At 42.9% G+C, this 16,686-nt stretch overlaps 1 protein-coding gene across 3 annotated transcripts in view; it reads right to left on the reverse strand.

Annotated features, from left to right (window-relative positions):
* NF2 (NF2, moesin-ezrin-radixin like (MERLIN) tumor suppressor) overlaps positions 1 to 16,686 on the reverse strand; it is an 80,038-nt gene that overhangs the window by 40,387 nt on the left and 22,965 nt on the right. For all 3 annotated transcript variants that reach the window (XM_030860756.2, XM_030860757.2, XM_030860758.2), the window contains exons 2-5: positions 13,805 to 13,930; positions 11,739 to 11,861; positions 9,688 to 9,771; positions 456 to 524 (exon numbers count right to left, since the gene is read on the reverse strand). In XM_030860756.2, the coding sequence (XP_030716616.1) occupies positions 456 to 524; positions 9,688 to 9,771; positions 11,739 to 11,861; positions 13,805 to 13,930 (402 nt within the window). The remainder of the gene's footprint in view (positions 1 to 455; positions 525 to 9,687; positions 9,772 to 11,738; positions 11,862 to 13,804; positions 13,931 to 16,686) is intronic.

Below are 16,686 nucleotides of genomic sequence, written 5' to 3' on the forward strand. Positions count from 1 at the left end.
GGTGAGGAGCAGACCTTTATCACACATGACAGGGGAGCGGAGCTATAAAATCAGAAGCAGCAAAAGGGAGGGAAGGACTGCTTCTGAGGCTAATGAACAAGACGAACACCACCAAGGATTAAAAGCTACAATGCCCCCCCCCCCACTCATCCCTATCCACCCCGCCTGCGCAGCTGCAAACAGCTCATTTCCCCAGGCTGAACTCAGGCTGCTCCACGCCCCTCCCTAGGAATCACTGAGCTCCCCCACCTTTAAAGAAAGGACCATCCGCAGGCCATGCCTGTCCTGGCAACCCCAAATGAATCCCACGAACCTTTGCTTTTTAATGTTCTTAACAGAGATCATTATTCGAGATTGATTACAAAACATTTATAAAAATGTTCTTGCCACCTACGTCCAATATTCCTTCCGGTCCTTTGGTTATGTCTTCCCAAACAGGGAATTTGACTTCTTACCCTTTTTGGAAGCAATTCCTCTTGGGCCAAAAATCCCCGCTTGTGAACAGAGGGGTCGTAGTCACCATACTGGAAGGAGAGGAAAAGGAGAGCGTGGGATTGAGATTCTAAAGACAACTGCGTTTCTGAACAGGTCGACTCAGCCTCTGTCCCTCCCAGCTCCAGGGAGCAATTTAATTCTGATGACAAGTCAAGATTGCAACCTTGCTAGTTTGTTATCCTTGGATGAAAATACAAAACTGATTATATCTGTGAACAGAGTCGCATAATCCCATAAGGGATGGATGGGTGACATGCTAATAAGAATGTGACATTTGTAGAGAAATGTGGCCAAGTTTTCTAACTCCTGAAGGAAGCCGTCACTACCAAAACAGCTTTTGAAAGGAGATAACAAAACATAACTGTGTAAGTTGTGATTAGCAACCAGTGATAAGAGTCTTACCTATAAATGCTTCTAAGTGGCTGGTAATTGGAGCCAACTGATAGGTGGGAGCTGGGGATAATGCCAGCAATATTTTTAATACCTTTCAATCAAGGCTCTGAAAAATGCTTTGGAAAAATCTGATGCCAACACTGTCATTTCTATCGTACAGACAAAGAAATGAGTAAAATGTTAACAGATTTTCCTGAAGCTGCAGAGCAAATCACTCTGGGGCCTGCATTTTAATGTACTCACCAGGGACAATAACTTGAAGTTTATTTTCTGATTTCAAAACAAATACCCCTCCCTGCTCTGCAGCGGGAAGGTCACCACAATGAGAAACTGCGCACCTCGCTGCAACTAGGGAGGGCCTGCGTGCAGCAATGAAGACCCAACACAGCCAAAAATAAATAGAATGGATAAATTTATAAAAAAACAAACAAACAAACAAATACCCCTTTCCTAGAAAGTGAGTCTGACCAGGAAATAATCAGAATTGAAGGAATTTTTTAAAAGAAACTAACCATAAAATATATAGACGATCAAAGCCTATCTCTTGTCAATCAGCATTCAGTGGCTTTTCTTTTGACCCAAAACAGCAAAGCTCAGTATTTTAGTATTATCTTCTATAAACATTCCTTTTTGCCACCAACATTGGAAAAACAAAAGAAAGGTCTGGCACAAGGCTGTTGGCTCTACATCCCACCAAATTAGGTGAGGACATGGCCTACCCTCATTCCCAAAGAACCTTAAATTAGATTTCTGGTGAGTTTTCCAACAGACACTCATGAGACTGAAGAGATGTTCATCATCAACTGTAAATCATGACTTTTTCCCATACTACCCTTCTATAAAAGCCCCGAGGATTAATATCTCTTATGAACCTCATAATTACCTTGCAAATAACAGAATTGTAGTGCATTGCTTTTTCAGTTTAAAAAATTAACTGGTCAAACTTAAATACTTAACCCTGTCTATGCATTTCTTCATTTAAAAAACTTGAAGGAGGGACTTCCCTGGTGGTCCAGTGGTTAAGACAACACGCTTTCAATGCAGGGGGCATGGGTTTGATTCCTGGTTGGGGAACTAAGCTCCCGCATGCTGTTCGGTGTGGCCAAAAAAATTTAAAAAAAAAAAAAAATGAAGGAAACTGGTTTCTCTGGATCTCTGAAAGGCCAGGGGGGTGTAATAAGTCAGGAACTGTATGAGCTTTAACAGTACTCTCTGCGGAGAGTACAGGTAAGAGCCTGAAATTGGGGGGGAGGGGGTATGGGAGGCAGGCTGCTTAAAGTTCAATTCCAGCTCCTTCACTTATTAGCTGTGACCTTAGAAATTTTGTGTCTGTTTTCTCATATGTAAAATGGGAATAACAACAGTATTTATCTTATAGGATTCTTGTGGGGATTAAATGAAATACCCAGAAATTTTTTTTTTTTTTTAATTTTTTTGGCTGCACCATAAGGCATGCAGGATCTTAGTTCCCTAACCAGGGATCAAACCCTTGCCCCCTGCATTGGGATCGTGGAGTCTTAACCACTGGACCACCAGGGAAGTCCCGACCCATAAAAATTTTAAAACTATGATTAACACACAGCATTCAATACAACCTGATGTCAAAAGATTAAAAACTCAGGTCATGTCAACTCTCCAAGTCTGTTTCCTAATTTGTCAAACGAGAGCATTTGTCTTGGAGGATTTTGAAGCGGGGTGGGGGGGGGGGGCGGGGGGCGGGCGGGCTCTGGAGCATCCCCTGAGGCCCCGAGTCAGGCACCCTCTCTCTAAACCTCAGCTTCCCCATCTGGAAAGCAAGGGTCAGAACAGTGCCTGCCTCCTGGGGGGTGACGAGGATGAAGACAGTCAGGTAAGCATTTTGCATGGTGCCCAGCTCATAATGAGTCAGGTATCACTGTCATCAGCTACGTTATTTATGATGATACTGGTTACTCTTTGCCTGTCAGATTCTTAAAGGGGGAGGATGATAAAGAAAGCCCTGTGAGTTGTACTTGCAAACCTCTCAACAGTGCTGACCAAACTCTAGTGCTTTTGCAAGCAGATATGCAAAATGAAAGCTGTAAATTCAGGCTCCAAAGGCTTGCAAGATTAATGATCCACATTGTCATACTGAGCTCCCAGCTACTCCACTGATCAAATGCTACATCTGAGCACTGGGGAGGTGGCAAAGACACTGCTGAAGGAACTTCTCCACTGGACTAATTCCACTTATAACATTAAAGCCACCTTGAGGTATGTGCCTGCTCTTAAATGTCTTTTTTTTTTTTTTTTTTTTGCGGTACGCGGGCCTCTCACTGTTGTGGCCTCTCCCGCTGCGGAGCACAGGCTCTGGACGCGCAGGCTCAGCGGCCACAGCTCACGGGCCCAGCCGCTCCGCGGCATGTGGGATCTTCCCGGACCGGGGCACGAACCCGTGTCCCCCTGCATCGGCAGGCGGACTCTCAACCACTGTGCCACCAGGGAAGCCCTTAAATGTCTTTTTAAAAAACAAAAGAAGAAGAAAATCCTCAAGTTGTGGTGGCTGGTGAATATAAAAGAAATTCAGACCACTCCATGGATGGAGATGGCTGTTCCTCCTCATTTTATGTACAGAGGCATCCCAATAACATAAGCAGGAGTGAATTTGCTGGGAAGCTAATGAGGCTTGGGTTTCAGGTCTCTGCACCTGCATGGGCCTGTACCTAATTTTATATTAATAATTTGGTGTTCTTGCATTAAAAGAACACCCTAAATTATATAAGCTTCAGGGCCCACAAAACCTGGATCCACCCCTGATATAAACCAATTGAATTTAAATTCAAGAAGGGAGTTCACCTTTTAAAGGACTCTCAGAGTCACTTCTTAAACAGAGACAAATACTTTCCTCTGCTTATATGTACGAAAAATTAGACCAAATGCTCTGAATAGGATTTCATGAAACATAAAGTTCTAATCAATACATATATAGAATAAACAGTTAGATCCCAACCGCACACCAGTCACTAAATTCCAGATGGATTAAAGACTTAAACCTATAAATGAAAATCCATAAAAATACCAGAATAAAATATAGAAGAACATGTGTATATTAAGTTGGTGAAGTCATTCCAAAAGTCACTCAAAACACGAAAAGGACTGACATGTAAAAAAAGATAAAAGATTAATATCCATAATATATAGGTCCTATAACTGAATTAGAAAAAGACAAACAATAAAGTGGAAAAAACAGGCAAGTCATAAACACTTGATTCACAGAGGAAAGAAATACAAATGGCCAATAAGTCTATGAAAATGATGCCCCAGTGGTAATCAAGGAAATGAAAACTTTAAAAAAATCTACTTTTTTGTCAAATTAGCAAAAATTTAAAAGGCTGATAGCAACCACTGTTGATGAGGATATGGAAAAACAGATATTCTCACCACTATTGGTAGAAGTTAAATTAGGAACTTTTGGAGAGCAATTTGGTCATAACTATTTAAATTTTTTTAGATAAAATTTACATAATAAAATTCACAATTTTAAGCATATAATTCAGTGGTTTTTAGTACTTTCAAAATGTTGTACAACCATCACCACTGTCTAATTCCAGAATATTTCCATCACCTCAAAAAGAAATCCCTTACCCATTAGCAGTAAGTCCTAATTTCCTCCTCCTGTCCCCTGACAACCACTCAACCTACCTTCTGTCTCCATGAATTTGCCTCATCTGGACATTTCATACAAATGGAATCATACAATATGTGGCCTTTCCTGTCTGCTTCTTTCACTTAGCATTATCTAAACTTTAAATGTTCCTATCCTTCAACCCATTTATGCCACTTCTTGATATTTATCATAGACAAATGTTGTTCGTATGTGCCCCAACAGGCGTACTCAAGGATGTTCACTACACCCATTTAAATAGACAAGTAATAGAAAGAAAAACAAGCCTAAGTATCTACCAATAAAGATATATTTAAATAAACAACAAGGAACTACTGTATAGCACAGGGAACTATACTCAATATCTTATAATAACCTATAACGGAAAAGAATCTGAAAAAGAATATATACATACATGTATAACTGAATCACTTTGCTGGACACTTGAAACCAACACAACATTGTAAATTAACCATACTTCAATTTAAAAAAAGAAAACAAAAACAAAACAACAAAAAAAGATATTTAAATAAACCACAGCCCCTCTGTTCTATGAAATACAGTTCAATAGTTTAAAAAACTGAGTACTTTAAGATCTCTTCTGACAGTTTTAAGTGAAAAGGGTGCGCTATGCAGGATTTCCTCTAGAGTGGCGGCCTAGGAGTGGAATTTCGGGGACTCGGGGAGGGGGTGTCTCCTCACTGACAGGCCCCTACCATACTCATCACCCCACAGAGCTTATGCCAATTCAGTCTATTCCTGCATGGAAATGAGCTCAGAGCTTCTATTCAATTTATTTATTTATTTTACTTTTTTTTTTTTTTCAATTGAGGTTGATTTACAATGTTGTGTCAATTTTCTCTGTACAGCAAAGTGACTCAGTTATACATATATGTATATTCTTTTTCATATTCTTTTCCATGATGGTTTGTCATAGGATATTGAATGTAGTTCCCTGTGCTATACAGTAGGACCTTGTTCTTTATCCATCCTATATTAATCCTTGTCAATCTCATGGGTTTGAAATGTTTCCTTATTGTTGCTTTAATTCTTCTTTTTCTTGATTACTAATAAGATTGAGCATCTTTTTGTAGTTACAGATTTTTCTCATACTCTATAAATTGCTTGTTATTTGTATCCTTTGCTCCCATTTTTCTGCTTTTTTCTTAGAAACCTTAGAGTTATTTATATTCAGGGATATATCTGCAATTCTACTTCTAGAAATCTACCTTAAGGGGAAAAAGCTTTTGCACAGGTACACAAGGAAGCATATAAAAGAGTTCTCAGTAAAGCACTGCTTATAATAGGGAAACAGCAGAAACTAAACCTACCTCCTCCTCAGGAGGATAGAAAAATAAATTAGGCTTATTCATCAATGGCTACCATACAGCAGTTAGAATCAATGAGCTACATCGACAAGTACAACACAATACATATCAAAATTGACATTGAGTGAGAGAAAATACCCATTTGCAAAAGGATAAGCCCCCCAGAAAGGGGAATATGCAGAGGATAGTACCATTTATATCAACTTTTACCTCCTGGGTATTTTTTCCCCTGGATTATTTTAAAGTTAGTCTCCTCCCATCCAACTGACCACTGCCCAAGTTGGGAACCCCACAGTCTCAGCCAGATGACCACCACAGCCTTCTAACAGGTCTCCCTGTTTCCAAACTGGTTTACTCCAATCTGTCCTTCACACAGCCACCAAAGGATCTGTCTAAAATATAAACCCTTCACTGGCTCTGCATCCCCCACAGGATAAAGTTAAGACCCTTTATGATCTGAACCCCAGCAGACCTCTCCAGCCTCAACTCTTGCCACTCTACCTATACTTTACATATACCCAACTTCTTAGTTGCCTTTTGGCACTCTGCCCCTAACTAGCATCAAAGAGCACTAGGAAACAACAAGCCTCCTCTCCCACCAGTCTTTTCTCTCTCTGAACACTAGGAATCTGCTGGCCAGCCCTGCAAGATTGGGGAATTACATACCATTCTTTCCCAAAGTCATTTTTAATAAGAACACATTTCAAACACCAAATTGTCAATATAAAATCCAACAGGTGGCTTAAGACATTGCAAGATGGTTTGGTGTGTCACATGACTGGGCCAAAAAAACCAGCCTATATTTCTGATTCAAAAATAACCTAAATGGGCTTCCCTGGTGGCACAGTGGTTGAGAGTCCGCCTGCCGATGCAGGGGATGTGGGTTCGTGCCCCAGTCCGGGAAGATCCCACATGCCGCAGAGCGGCTGGGCCTGTGAGCCATGGCCGCTGGGCCTGCGCGTCCGGAGCCTGTGCTCCGCAACGGGAGAGGCCACAACCGTGAGAGGCCTGCGTACCGCAAAAAAAAAAAAAAAAAACAAAAAACCTAAACTCCTACTAAGAAATATGGTTCTTGTTAACTGAACCATGTGATTAATATCTGTATTTATGCTTTAAGGGTAATTGTTTCTTTATGCTTTGGAATGAACTGTCTATATCAGTTGAACAGCTGAAATACTGTAATGAATACATTTGTGAGTAATTACATCCCATGTGTTAATGAGCTCAATTCACTTTCCCCACCACACTTTTACATTTCCTATCTGTCTCAGAAAGGTTGTGGAAGAAAAGAAATGGAATATAATGGAAGGAACCAGGATGATTTACTGAAAAGTTTGTACTGATGTGACCATATAAATGAACCTGGAATTTAGTGAAAGGTAGTGTGTCGTACTCAGAGACCCCTCTCACAGTGAGGGCAAGAGCAAGTGCTAAATTATGCAATCCAGACACTAGGGTTCTCACCCCTACTCCATTCTCCAGCTCCATTCTGCTTCAAATCCTGTCCATTAAGAAGTGGGCTACAAACTCCATTTAAAAAAGGATTTATATCGGGCTTCCCTGGTGGCGCAGTGGTTGAGAATCCGCCTGCCAATGCAGGGGACACGGGTTTGAGCCCTGGTCTGGGAAAATCCCACATGCCGCAGAGCAACTAAGCCCGTGCACCACAACTACTGAGGCTGCGCTCTAGAGCCCACGGGCCACAACTACTGAAGCCTGTGCACCTAGAGCCTGTGCTCTGCAACAAGAGAAGCCACCGTAATGAAAAGCCCGTGCACCACAATGAAGAGTAGCCCCTGCTCGCTGCAACTAGAGAAAAGCCCGTGCACAGCAACTAAGACCCAACGCAGCCAAAAATAAATAAATTTATTAAAAAAAAAAAATTAACATCAAGTACTGTGACTTCAGACAAATTATTAGTCCTTTCTGAGCCTTAAATTCTTTGGCTTACAGAAAAGACTCCATTGAGTATTGCAAGAAATATTCAGGTTATAACACTTTGTAAAACTGTAAAACGCTACAGGCGTGTAAGATCTGATCAATATTGTAATCAGAGGCACCCTATTAATATTAACAGCTGTCCTAGAAACTGGAAGCATGTTATAATAATCCTTAGTTTCCCAAATGCAGACTTGAAGCCATAGATTACCTTTATTTGTATGTTCCTGACAATTTACACCGGGAAAAACAGTTAAAGCACGCTCCTCCATATGAACCCCATATGCTGTCTGTGAATCACTTTCATCTCTAAATTAGCAGGATCCAAATTAGGAGGGCTTTCCTACAGTGAAATCTGTTTAAGCAAACATCTGCTGGTTCCCTGAAAAGTTATTTTTTTTCTACAGGTGGCCTTTGAATTTGTGGCCCAAAATTTATGCAAAGAAAATGTAGCCTTTGAGACTAAAGGCTACCCCTTCAGAGAGAGGTAGTATCTTTGAGAACCTGGGCCTCCTCTCAGCCGGGGAGAAGGCGTGCTAGAGAGAAGCTCAGTTCCGGGCCAGGAAGTGCTCAGATTTAATGAAAGTGACAACTGCTTCATCACTGTCAGGGCGATACTGATTGAAAGGACACATTTTTCCTGTTATTAATATTCTTAATCAAAGCATAAAAGGAAGCATATGTTTTAGTTGAATTAAGGCCCATTTTTCTGTTTTCTCAATTACTCATTTGTCAGGATAATGGAATAGGGGAGGCACAAAATGCAATCCCAAAGCCATGAATTCTGCCCTTAGCTTTACCCAAGATTGCCCAAATGACCTTGGGCAAATCACTGAGGGCAGATACTCACCTTGTGTCTGTATCAGTGACAGAGTCAACAACCTCCCCTCAGGCCAGTGAATACTCAGCAAATATTAGACGAGTCATCAAATGACCCTGATGCTTCTGTTAGTGTGACGAGCACATACAGACCCTTTTCTCCTCCAAATGACAGGCCAGTTTTGAGATTATCTTAAGCTACCCCAAAAAGTGGGCTAAGACGTTGAGGGTCTTATTAATTTCTCTAAAATTTCAGGGAAATGGCTTTATGGATACCTCTAACTAAAAAGGAAAATAATAACTGAAAAGATTATGCAAAATCACAAAAGTAACCCAGGTGTCCCAATTCTGAGGTCATCTTATGCTGCAGTGAAAGGTAATAAGCAGAGGGATCAGGAGAAAGTGGCATGTGATTGAAGTCGGAAATCTGACGGGCATGAAGCACCCTGGGCAGACCCTGTAGCGCATCTTATAAAAACAGAGAGGACAGAAGCACAAGACCAGTGGTCTCCCTCTCCCACCACTCCCAGTCTGCAGCGATTTCTCTGTGAAAGACTCTCAGGTCACCAGACAGCTCAGCTGGGCTTGGTGGGGCCGAGAGCCTGCAGTACCCGACCGTAAGCACAGCCAGCACGTCCATCCAGGTGGATGAAGCAGGACAGTCCCCAAGGTGTGACATGGTCCCGAGGCATAGGGCCGCTGGTCCTCAGAAGATGAGTTTGCAATGAGGACCTGGGCCTTTCTGACCCCAAGGCCATGTTTGACCAAAACTGGAGACGATAACCTCATTCTTCCTAGTTAATAAAAAGAGAGGTTGGCCGGGTGAATATAATTAACCATGTGTGCACAGTGAGATTACACAGATAATTCATCAAGCTGTACACTTATCGTTTATACACACACAGACACTATCACAAGATGATACAGCAGTGGAACAGTGAGAGTGGTCCCCCAAGTCCACAAGTGCCACAGCATCCCACTTTCTGGGGAAAGTCTCTGAAGCCTAGAAGATCCAAAGAAACAGATGACTAGTGTGATCCTGTGACATGCATTAATGCCCAGGAAGAATGCATTTTTCTTCTTTGAGCCTACCTTGGCCTGGACGGCATAAGAAGCCAGGAGCACAGAAGCCTCGGGAGGGCAGTAGATCTTTTCATCTAAAATCTGCTTCTTTACCTGAAAGGGGCAACAGGGGAGACATGATACCGTGTGTGTGGACAGGAGCCGTGCAGGCTGGTCACAGCAAGACACTGCAGCGTGTTCTAATGAGGCCTGTCAACCCAGCCTGCTAATGATTTTCTGACAAAGGGAACGATTTTTTCTTTTTACCGCTGCCGACAGGTTGGGAGCTCGGTCCCCGAGAAGTTATTGGTAAGATGGCTACACAGAAAAAAACCCTTAATCTCTTCTGTTCGTGATCAAATGCCAAAGAGGAAAAACAATCTTCATAGTTAAAAAAAGAGACTGACATCTGGGTTGTGACGGAGGAGAGCTGTGAACTCGGGAAATGTCAGGAGCGGCTCTGGTGGTGATTGCAGCCTCGGCCCCAGCTGAGCACACGCAGAATCAGAGGAAATGGAGTCTGCTTTTAAGTCTTAACACAAGACCAAAGTCAGCGAGGCCACTGAGTTATGACTGCAGGAAAAAAACCCATCACTTTCAATATGCCTGCTCTAAGGAAAAAGGAAGCAATAAAGTTTGATCAATTAACCTTTAAGTCCACTTGAGGTCCGGGAAATATAATTCTTAAGCCATAATGTTGAATTAACATATCTCATTGCATTTAATTTCTTAGACTGGTACGGTGGGTGATGTTCCAGACATAGAGGCAAGACAGCCTCCTGAAGTGAGGGCATGCTGAAATAAACACAACGGGAAAGCCAGCTCTCTTTCACAGACGTCAGCAGTCACCAGATTCATAAAAGTAGTAAATTTTGCCTTGCTCAGCCATGAAAGCGCTCCAACATTTCAGTAGGAGGGGAAATTAAGCCAAAGTCAAATGGAGAATGGGCACTGCTTACAAGAAAGCCATCTCTATATGGCTAGGACATTCTGGGGCCTAGGAGGTCATTTTGTGGTTTCATTCAAAGCAGGGCAACTTTCTAATCCTTCGGTTTTAAGCTGCACTACAGAAAAACTAAACGGGCTTCCCTTTGACATGAAAATATTGGAGAGGGGATATACAAACACACACACTTTTTTTGGCAAACTTTTTTGTGCAAGAGAAATTATTGGAGGAGGTTATTACATTTAACTTAATATTTACTTAATGCAATAATCTGAGGCTCAAACTAATTATAGGAGGCCAGGCTATATGTATACGTCTGGGCAATCATGTAATTAACGCCCTGCTAGGGTCTTTTCCGTCACTGATGGTGGACACACCAGCCGTTCCAGCGCCAAGCACCATAACTAACTGTGAAACTCGGAAAGTGCTCTGAGCGAGCAGTAGGAACACAAGCAAAACTGACAAGGTTCTCATCCTCACACCAGTCCCCCTAGCTGCACCTCTAGATGGTCAACTAGCTGTCTTTGAACCTATAATTATGGATCTCCTAATTTCTTCAATTCGGTGGAACAATTACTTACGGGGTGCCCACCGTGCACTCAACGAGCCTTGCCTTAAAGGGGCTTACAGTCTAATGAGGGAATAGGTGGAAAATAAGGCAATATAGACAAAGAGTGGCATGAAACATGATGTTTGAAGTACCACGTGTGTGGGATTTACCAAGTGTCACTGGAGTTCTGAAGTCCTGCCTTCATGAGAACAGATTTTAAATTTCTGGAAGAACTACTCTTTGCAAGACTCTCTTTTTAGACTTCCTGGGCAACTATTGAGTACTTCGAAGTTAGTGAGGAGCCATCTTCAGAGATGTTTCTAGTTAGGGAGCTACTTGTATGTGTTCTTTCACCATTATACTTTTGCAATTTCATTTGATGCCAATTATCATCACTCAAGTACAGTTCTGTCCTGAAGACTGTTTTTCATTATAGAACCAAAGGGACTGGCTTTCCAGAGGGAGAACATTTTCACAATGTGGAGGCATTTGTGGTCAAATCTGAGGGGTTGGCCCAGGCTGCCTCTGCTGCTACCCCTGGGGGCGGTTCTCTCAAGATCAGGGGGGTAGCATGGAAAGGGGTACCTGCAAGAAGAATAAGTGTTGCGTGATCTCCTGAACCAGCTCCTCCTCGGCATTCTCAGGATAAAATTTGGCCAGGAAGTGAAAGGTGACTGGCTCTTCCTTTGAAACGTCATGATCCAGCACCTGCAGAATTACAGAGCAAAAGAAAAACAAGCTAGTTTCGCCCCTCTCCCTCCCAGGCCACCATCAAAGGACCTTCTGCAGGGAGTGTATAAACATTTTTCTCCCTTCTAAATTTATCACATTTCCCAAAGGTTGTGATTCTACAGTTTGAAGCATTCACAAAGCCATCTATAACAGGAGGTAACATTCACTTCACATGGTGAATTAATCAAATTAATCAATATCCCCAAGTGGTGAGTGGAGCTAAGATGATTCAGGCACAAATGTTTTCAAGGCCACAGAGATAGCTAAAAACTAGAAATTTATAACTCAAAGGCCTTGGGCACTATCCTTTACGGTAGGCTGAAGGTTTTTTAATTTTCTCAAGTAGTGGAATCTTCCTTTACTCTTTTGTCTTGCTGACTACCTACAACATTTAGGTCCATACTGGAATGGAGCTTAGAGATGATGAACTAAATATTTGTGAAAGCATCTAAACATTAACTGAGCAACAAAAGTAAAACACGTCCATCATGGCAACCCTTTGTTTCAAGGAACCTCTAGAGATGCCCCACGAAATACTTGAGCACAGCCAGTAAACCACTCTGCCTTTAATATTCTAACAATTTCATCCACCCACTGGAAAGCTTGGGCCATCTGCTCTCCAGAATGAATTTCATCTCAGGACATAAACATGCCATGTGACAGGCTACAAGGCTCCATTAACATGTGTCATAATTTATTTCCTTTGAGCAGCAGGCTCCACGGCTCCTGAGGCCCCCAATCTAATATCCATTTGGCCAACACTCAGGTACGATTTCAAATTTACTTTGCCGAGAGTCACAAAATGATACTGAAGGTTTTGCTGTCTTTGGTAGATAACTCTCCAGGCTCCTGCCCAAATTCCTGGTCGTGGTGCCCAAGAGATTCAAAATAAACCTGATCTAGGACGCTCTTGCTGGCATGGCAGCACTTGGACATTCCTGATCGTTGGGAATTACCATGTGAAATTTATAACCAGCAGGGACCCCAACGTGAAGATTCAGATTACTGCGTACATATGTAAACACAATTTGAACGCCTGAGTTTAGAGTCAAACTGGTAGAAGACAGGAGGCTTTCACTGTTTATCATGCAAAGTAGTAGATAATAGAATGAGGTAGGCAATTGCAGGGGGTAATTGGGGGTAAAAATGAGACACTGACTTACTCAGAGATTCAGGGGTCTTTTAGGAGTCACTGACTAAAACATATGGCCCTGCTCTCAGCGTCTTCATGGATAGGTTGGCAGGTAAGTAGGTGACAGCGTCTCTGTGAGCACATAAGAACCCACGCAGAGGGCAGTTCCCCGAGGCAATATCCATTTCTAAGCCACATTAGAACTGCTGGGAGTCCAGACTTGTACACCAGGCCTCAGAAGCCCCAGAATATCATGAGAACAAAATAGACATTCTTCCTTCACCGCGGGAACCAGGGCACTCTTTATTCCTTAGATCATGTTAATGAATAAATTGAGTTGGGCCATGGTGTTTCTCAAAAATACTCTAAAACATTCCCTAAAGAACAGGAGCCCCAAGAAAATCTTTCAAAGACATAAACTGTGGGAAAAAAACCCAAAACGATAATACAATAGTAATTTCTATCCACGAAGCCTGACTCATGGCTCAGTCAACAGAATGGCATTAAGCCTGAAGCAATCAGGTGACACCCAGTGACAAGAAGGAAGAAGCCAGGGATGGCAGCTGGTCAGTCCTGGGTGGTTCTGCAGGCCCCGGGGTAGCCGGTGAGGAACAGGGGCGGGGTCTCCCTAGGCCCGCATCCTGTCCCGTATAACTTCCTCCGCAACCCGCCCCTCTCTCTGCTGTGTACCCATAATGCCCCATGATGAGCAATAAGCTAGACACATGCTCAGGGGAAATCTAGAGCTCATGCCAGCCCCACTGGTGTCATCAGGGTCTGGGCCCACCTTCTTGTCCATCTTGAGCCAGGCCACGGTGTCCTTGATTGTATACTGCAGGCCAAAGAACCAGGTTTCCCGAAGCCCCAGGGTCCGGCACACCAAGTCAAACAGGTCCTTCCCCTTCCACTTCATCTGCAAGGGAACAAACCAACAGGGGAAGACAGCTGAGCCCAAGTGGTAATCTGCTCACAGGAAAACCTTTTCTCTGCTCCCCCGACCTCAGGTTCTGAAAGGTAGGGATGACGCTAAGATGGCTGAGGAGCACAGAATTCCTAAATAATTGTAAACCTTCCTACACAAAACCATGAGTGGGAAAATAATAATTAGAGCTTAATAGCTTAATCACTGCAAAGCATACACAATACCTCCCTTGGACAGTTCCTTACAGATCTTAATATGCCCAAAGCTGCCAATTTAGGAAAGCTGGTAAATAACGTCCACATTTAAGAGTCAAGCTTCTCCCATTAACCCAAGGTTAGCTTCTAGAGACATTCGTTTCCTCAAGATTTTCTTGTTGATTTTCTTTTTAATCATGACTCTGCCCTTTTATAAAAGGCTAGCTTTTTAAAATGTAAAGACTAGTTTTACTTGATTTTTTTTTAAATCGCAACATAGGGTACGAAGTTGTAACTGACGTCACAAATCATGGGGAAAAAGAACCACTAGAGACCAGCCAGTCCAATCACGGGTCTCTCCCCATCATGATGTGTAACCAAGGCCAAAGAGGAGGTGTCCACCCACAGCCACATGCAGCAACTCCAAACTCTTGTATCGAAACCCAGGGGACAAACAGACAGGAATATACTGTAGTGTGCTAATCCCGTAGCCTCATTTTCAAAAGGACCTGAAGCAATGGCTGCTAAGCCCATTTCTCAGCTCTTCAATCTTGTGGCCAGAAAAGCAGGTTCAATATCATAATAGGGGAAGAAAATACCCAGGAGCTTAGTAAATGTTGCCACCCGTGATGCAGCCACCCATAGCGGCTGCTGGCCTCGACCCCAGTCAGTGGCCCCCAAGTATCAGGTGGACATTCAAATGGACACCTGTGTACAGGGATGAGCACAAGACACATCACGGAGATGGTGGGCACAGATGGTGGATTTAAATACAAGGTCACCAGACATCGGAAGAGGAAGACCACCTGACTGCAGGGGCGTCTGTCCTTCTCCTGCTCTCATTAGAAATTTCCACCCAAGGTCCTGGCACGCTGAAGATGCACAATGAAAAGGAACTGGGGAAGTTCAGGGTTCAGAGACTTCTTATAAAAGCAAGAAGGAAAAAAAATAAGTTAGACCTCTAAAATCTGATTGGTGTTTGCTAAAACCTGATTCTAGAGGATTTTTCAAGCAGGCCTTCTATTTTTAATATATGTGAATGGACGGCGTGTTCCCTACGAGGAACTCAACAGGAAAGCCCATCCTTCTCCGTGTGTATATTCAAAGTCCAAAAGCAAAGAAGCAGCCTAGATGGAAGCACACCGAAACTGCAGAAGACGCAGGGTGGAGATATGGACTAGCTTTTGTCCTTCTCCAAAAGACGCTCTAGCCCTGCCCCCGTCCCCTCTCTGCGACTTCAGTGGGGCCCCTGCAACACTACAAAGGTTGAGTTCTTTAGAAATTATTTTGAGTAAAATAAAATAAAATGTTTTATTTTAAAAAGATGATCTTCCCCTTTTGTAAGGCTTAATAATGCTTGTTGGCACACCTGTGTCCCAGTCTGACACTGGGACAAAGGGTTTTTTAATTCACGGTAGGTTTTAATTCCTACGGGCGGACTTCACTGAAGAAATGTTATTTTGGAAAACTAGGAGCTTCAGGATGCTGATTATCCTCTTGTTTCTATTTTAAGCCAGTACATAGTATATAAATTATAAATGACTACTTTGCTACAAGATAATGTAACACTTAAGAGCACACATTAACTTGGAGAAGTGAAATACCCAAGGGCCAAGAAGATCAAGGTAATGATCCCCAATCCGCCATAACTCACGGCCACCGCAGGGCGGGCTCTGGCAGGGCGGGCTCTGGCACGAGGGGCTGTCTGCAAGTGGGTGTGTGGTACATCTAAACGAGAGCTACCAAGAAAATGGTGAGTGGATTTCCTGATTTGGGAGCTTAAATTCTCAAACATAATCTCGTATTAATGCAGTTTTCTACTTCCTTGTTTCTAAAATGCAAAATTATCTCTGTTGAATGCAGAGACAATGTCTTTGCTACTGTGGAGCTTGCAATAAAGTGAAGAGAGGATAAATTTTTTCACACCGATTCAGAATGCCTGGCTTATATTTTCAACTTTAAGAATTGTAGGGTGTCAAATTGGAAATGAGTCTGAGTAATTAATTACCCACAGTAGACCTGTCCCATTTTTGTATAAGGAAACATTCTTTGGCAGCCTGCTACAGCAGACAACTGGCCTTCTTCTTGGTGGTCTAAGGTAGGCAACCCCCCAGATCGCCTCTTTTTCTGCTCTGTGGGGTTCCTTTCATCTTGCTCTCCTCCAGCACTCCCCAGCCACCTTTTCCAGTAAGTAACTGGTATCTTAACACTCTTCTCCCACCCTAAAACAAAACCCATTTTCAGAAGAGCCCGGTATTTATTGCTCCTTTACAGCTCAATGTGAATTAAAGCCTCTGCTTCCTCTCATCTAATCCTTTTTTTGGCTGCACCTCGAAGCCTGTGGGACCTCAGTTCCCCGACCAGGGATTGAACACTGTCCACAGCAGTGAAAGCCTGGAATCCTAACCACTAGGCCACCAGGGAACTCCCCATCCTCTCAGCTAATCTTTCAGCAAGCATTACACAGCACATCCTATGTGCCCAGCAATATTAGACACTGAGGATGTGAAATTCTGGAAGAATGTTCCCTGCCGAAGACTCAAGTAACGACCC

Source organism: Globicephala melas, chromosome 13 (genome assembly GCF_963455315.2).
Source record: "Globicephala melas chromosome 13, mGloMel1.2, whole genome shotgun sequence".
In the NCBI taxonomy this organism is placed as follows: domain Eukaryota; kingdom Metazoa; phylum Chordata; class Mammalia; order Artiodactyla; family Delphinidae; genus Globicephala; species Globicephala melas.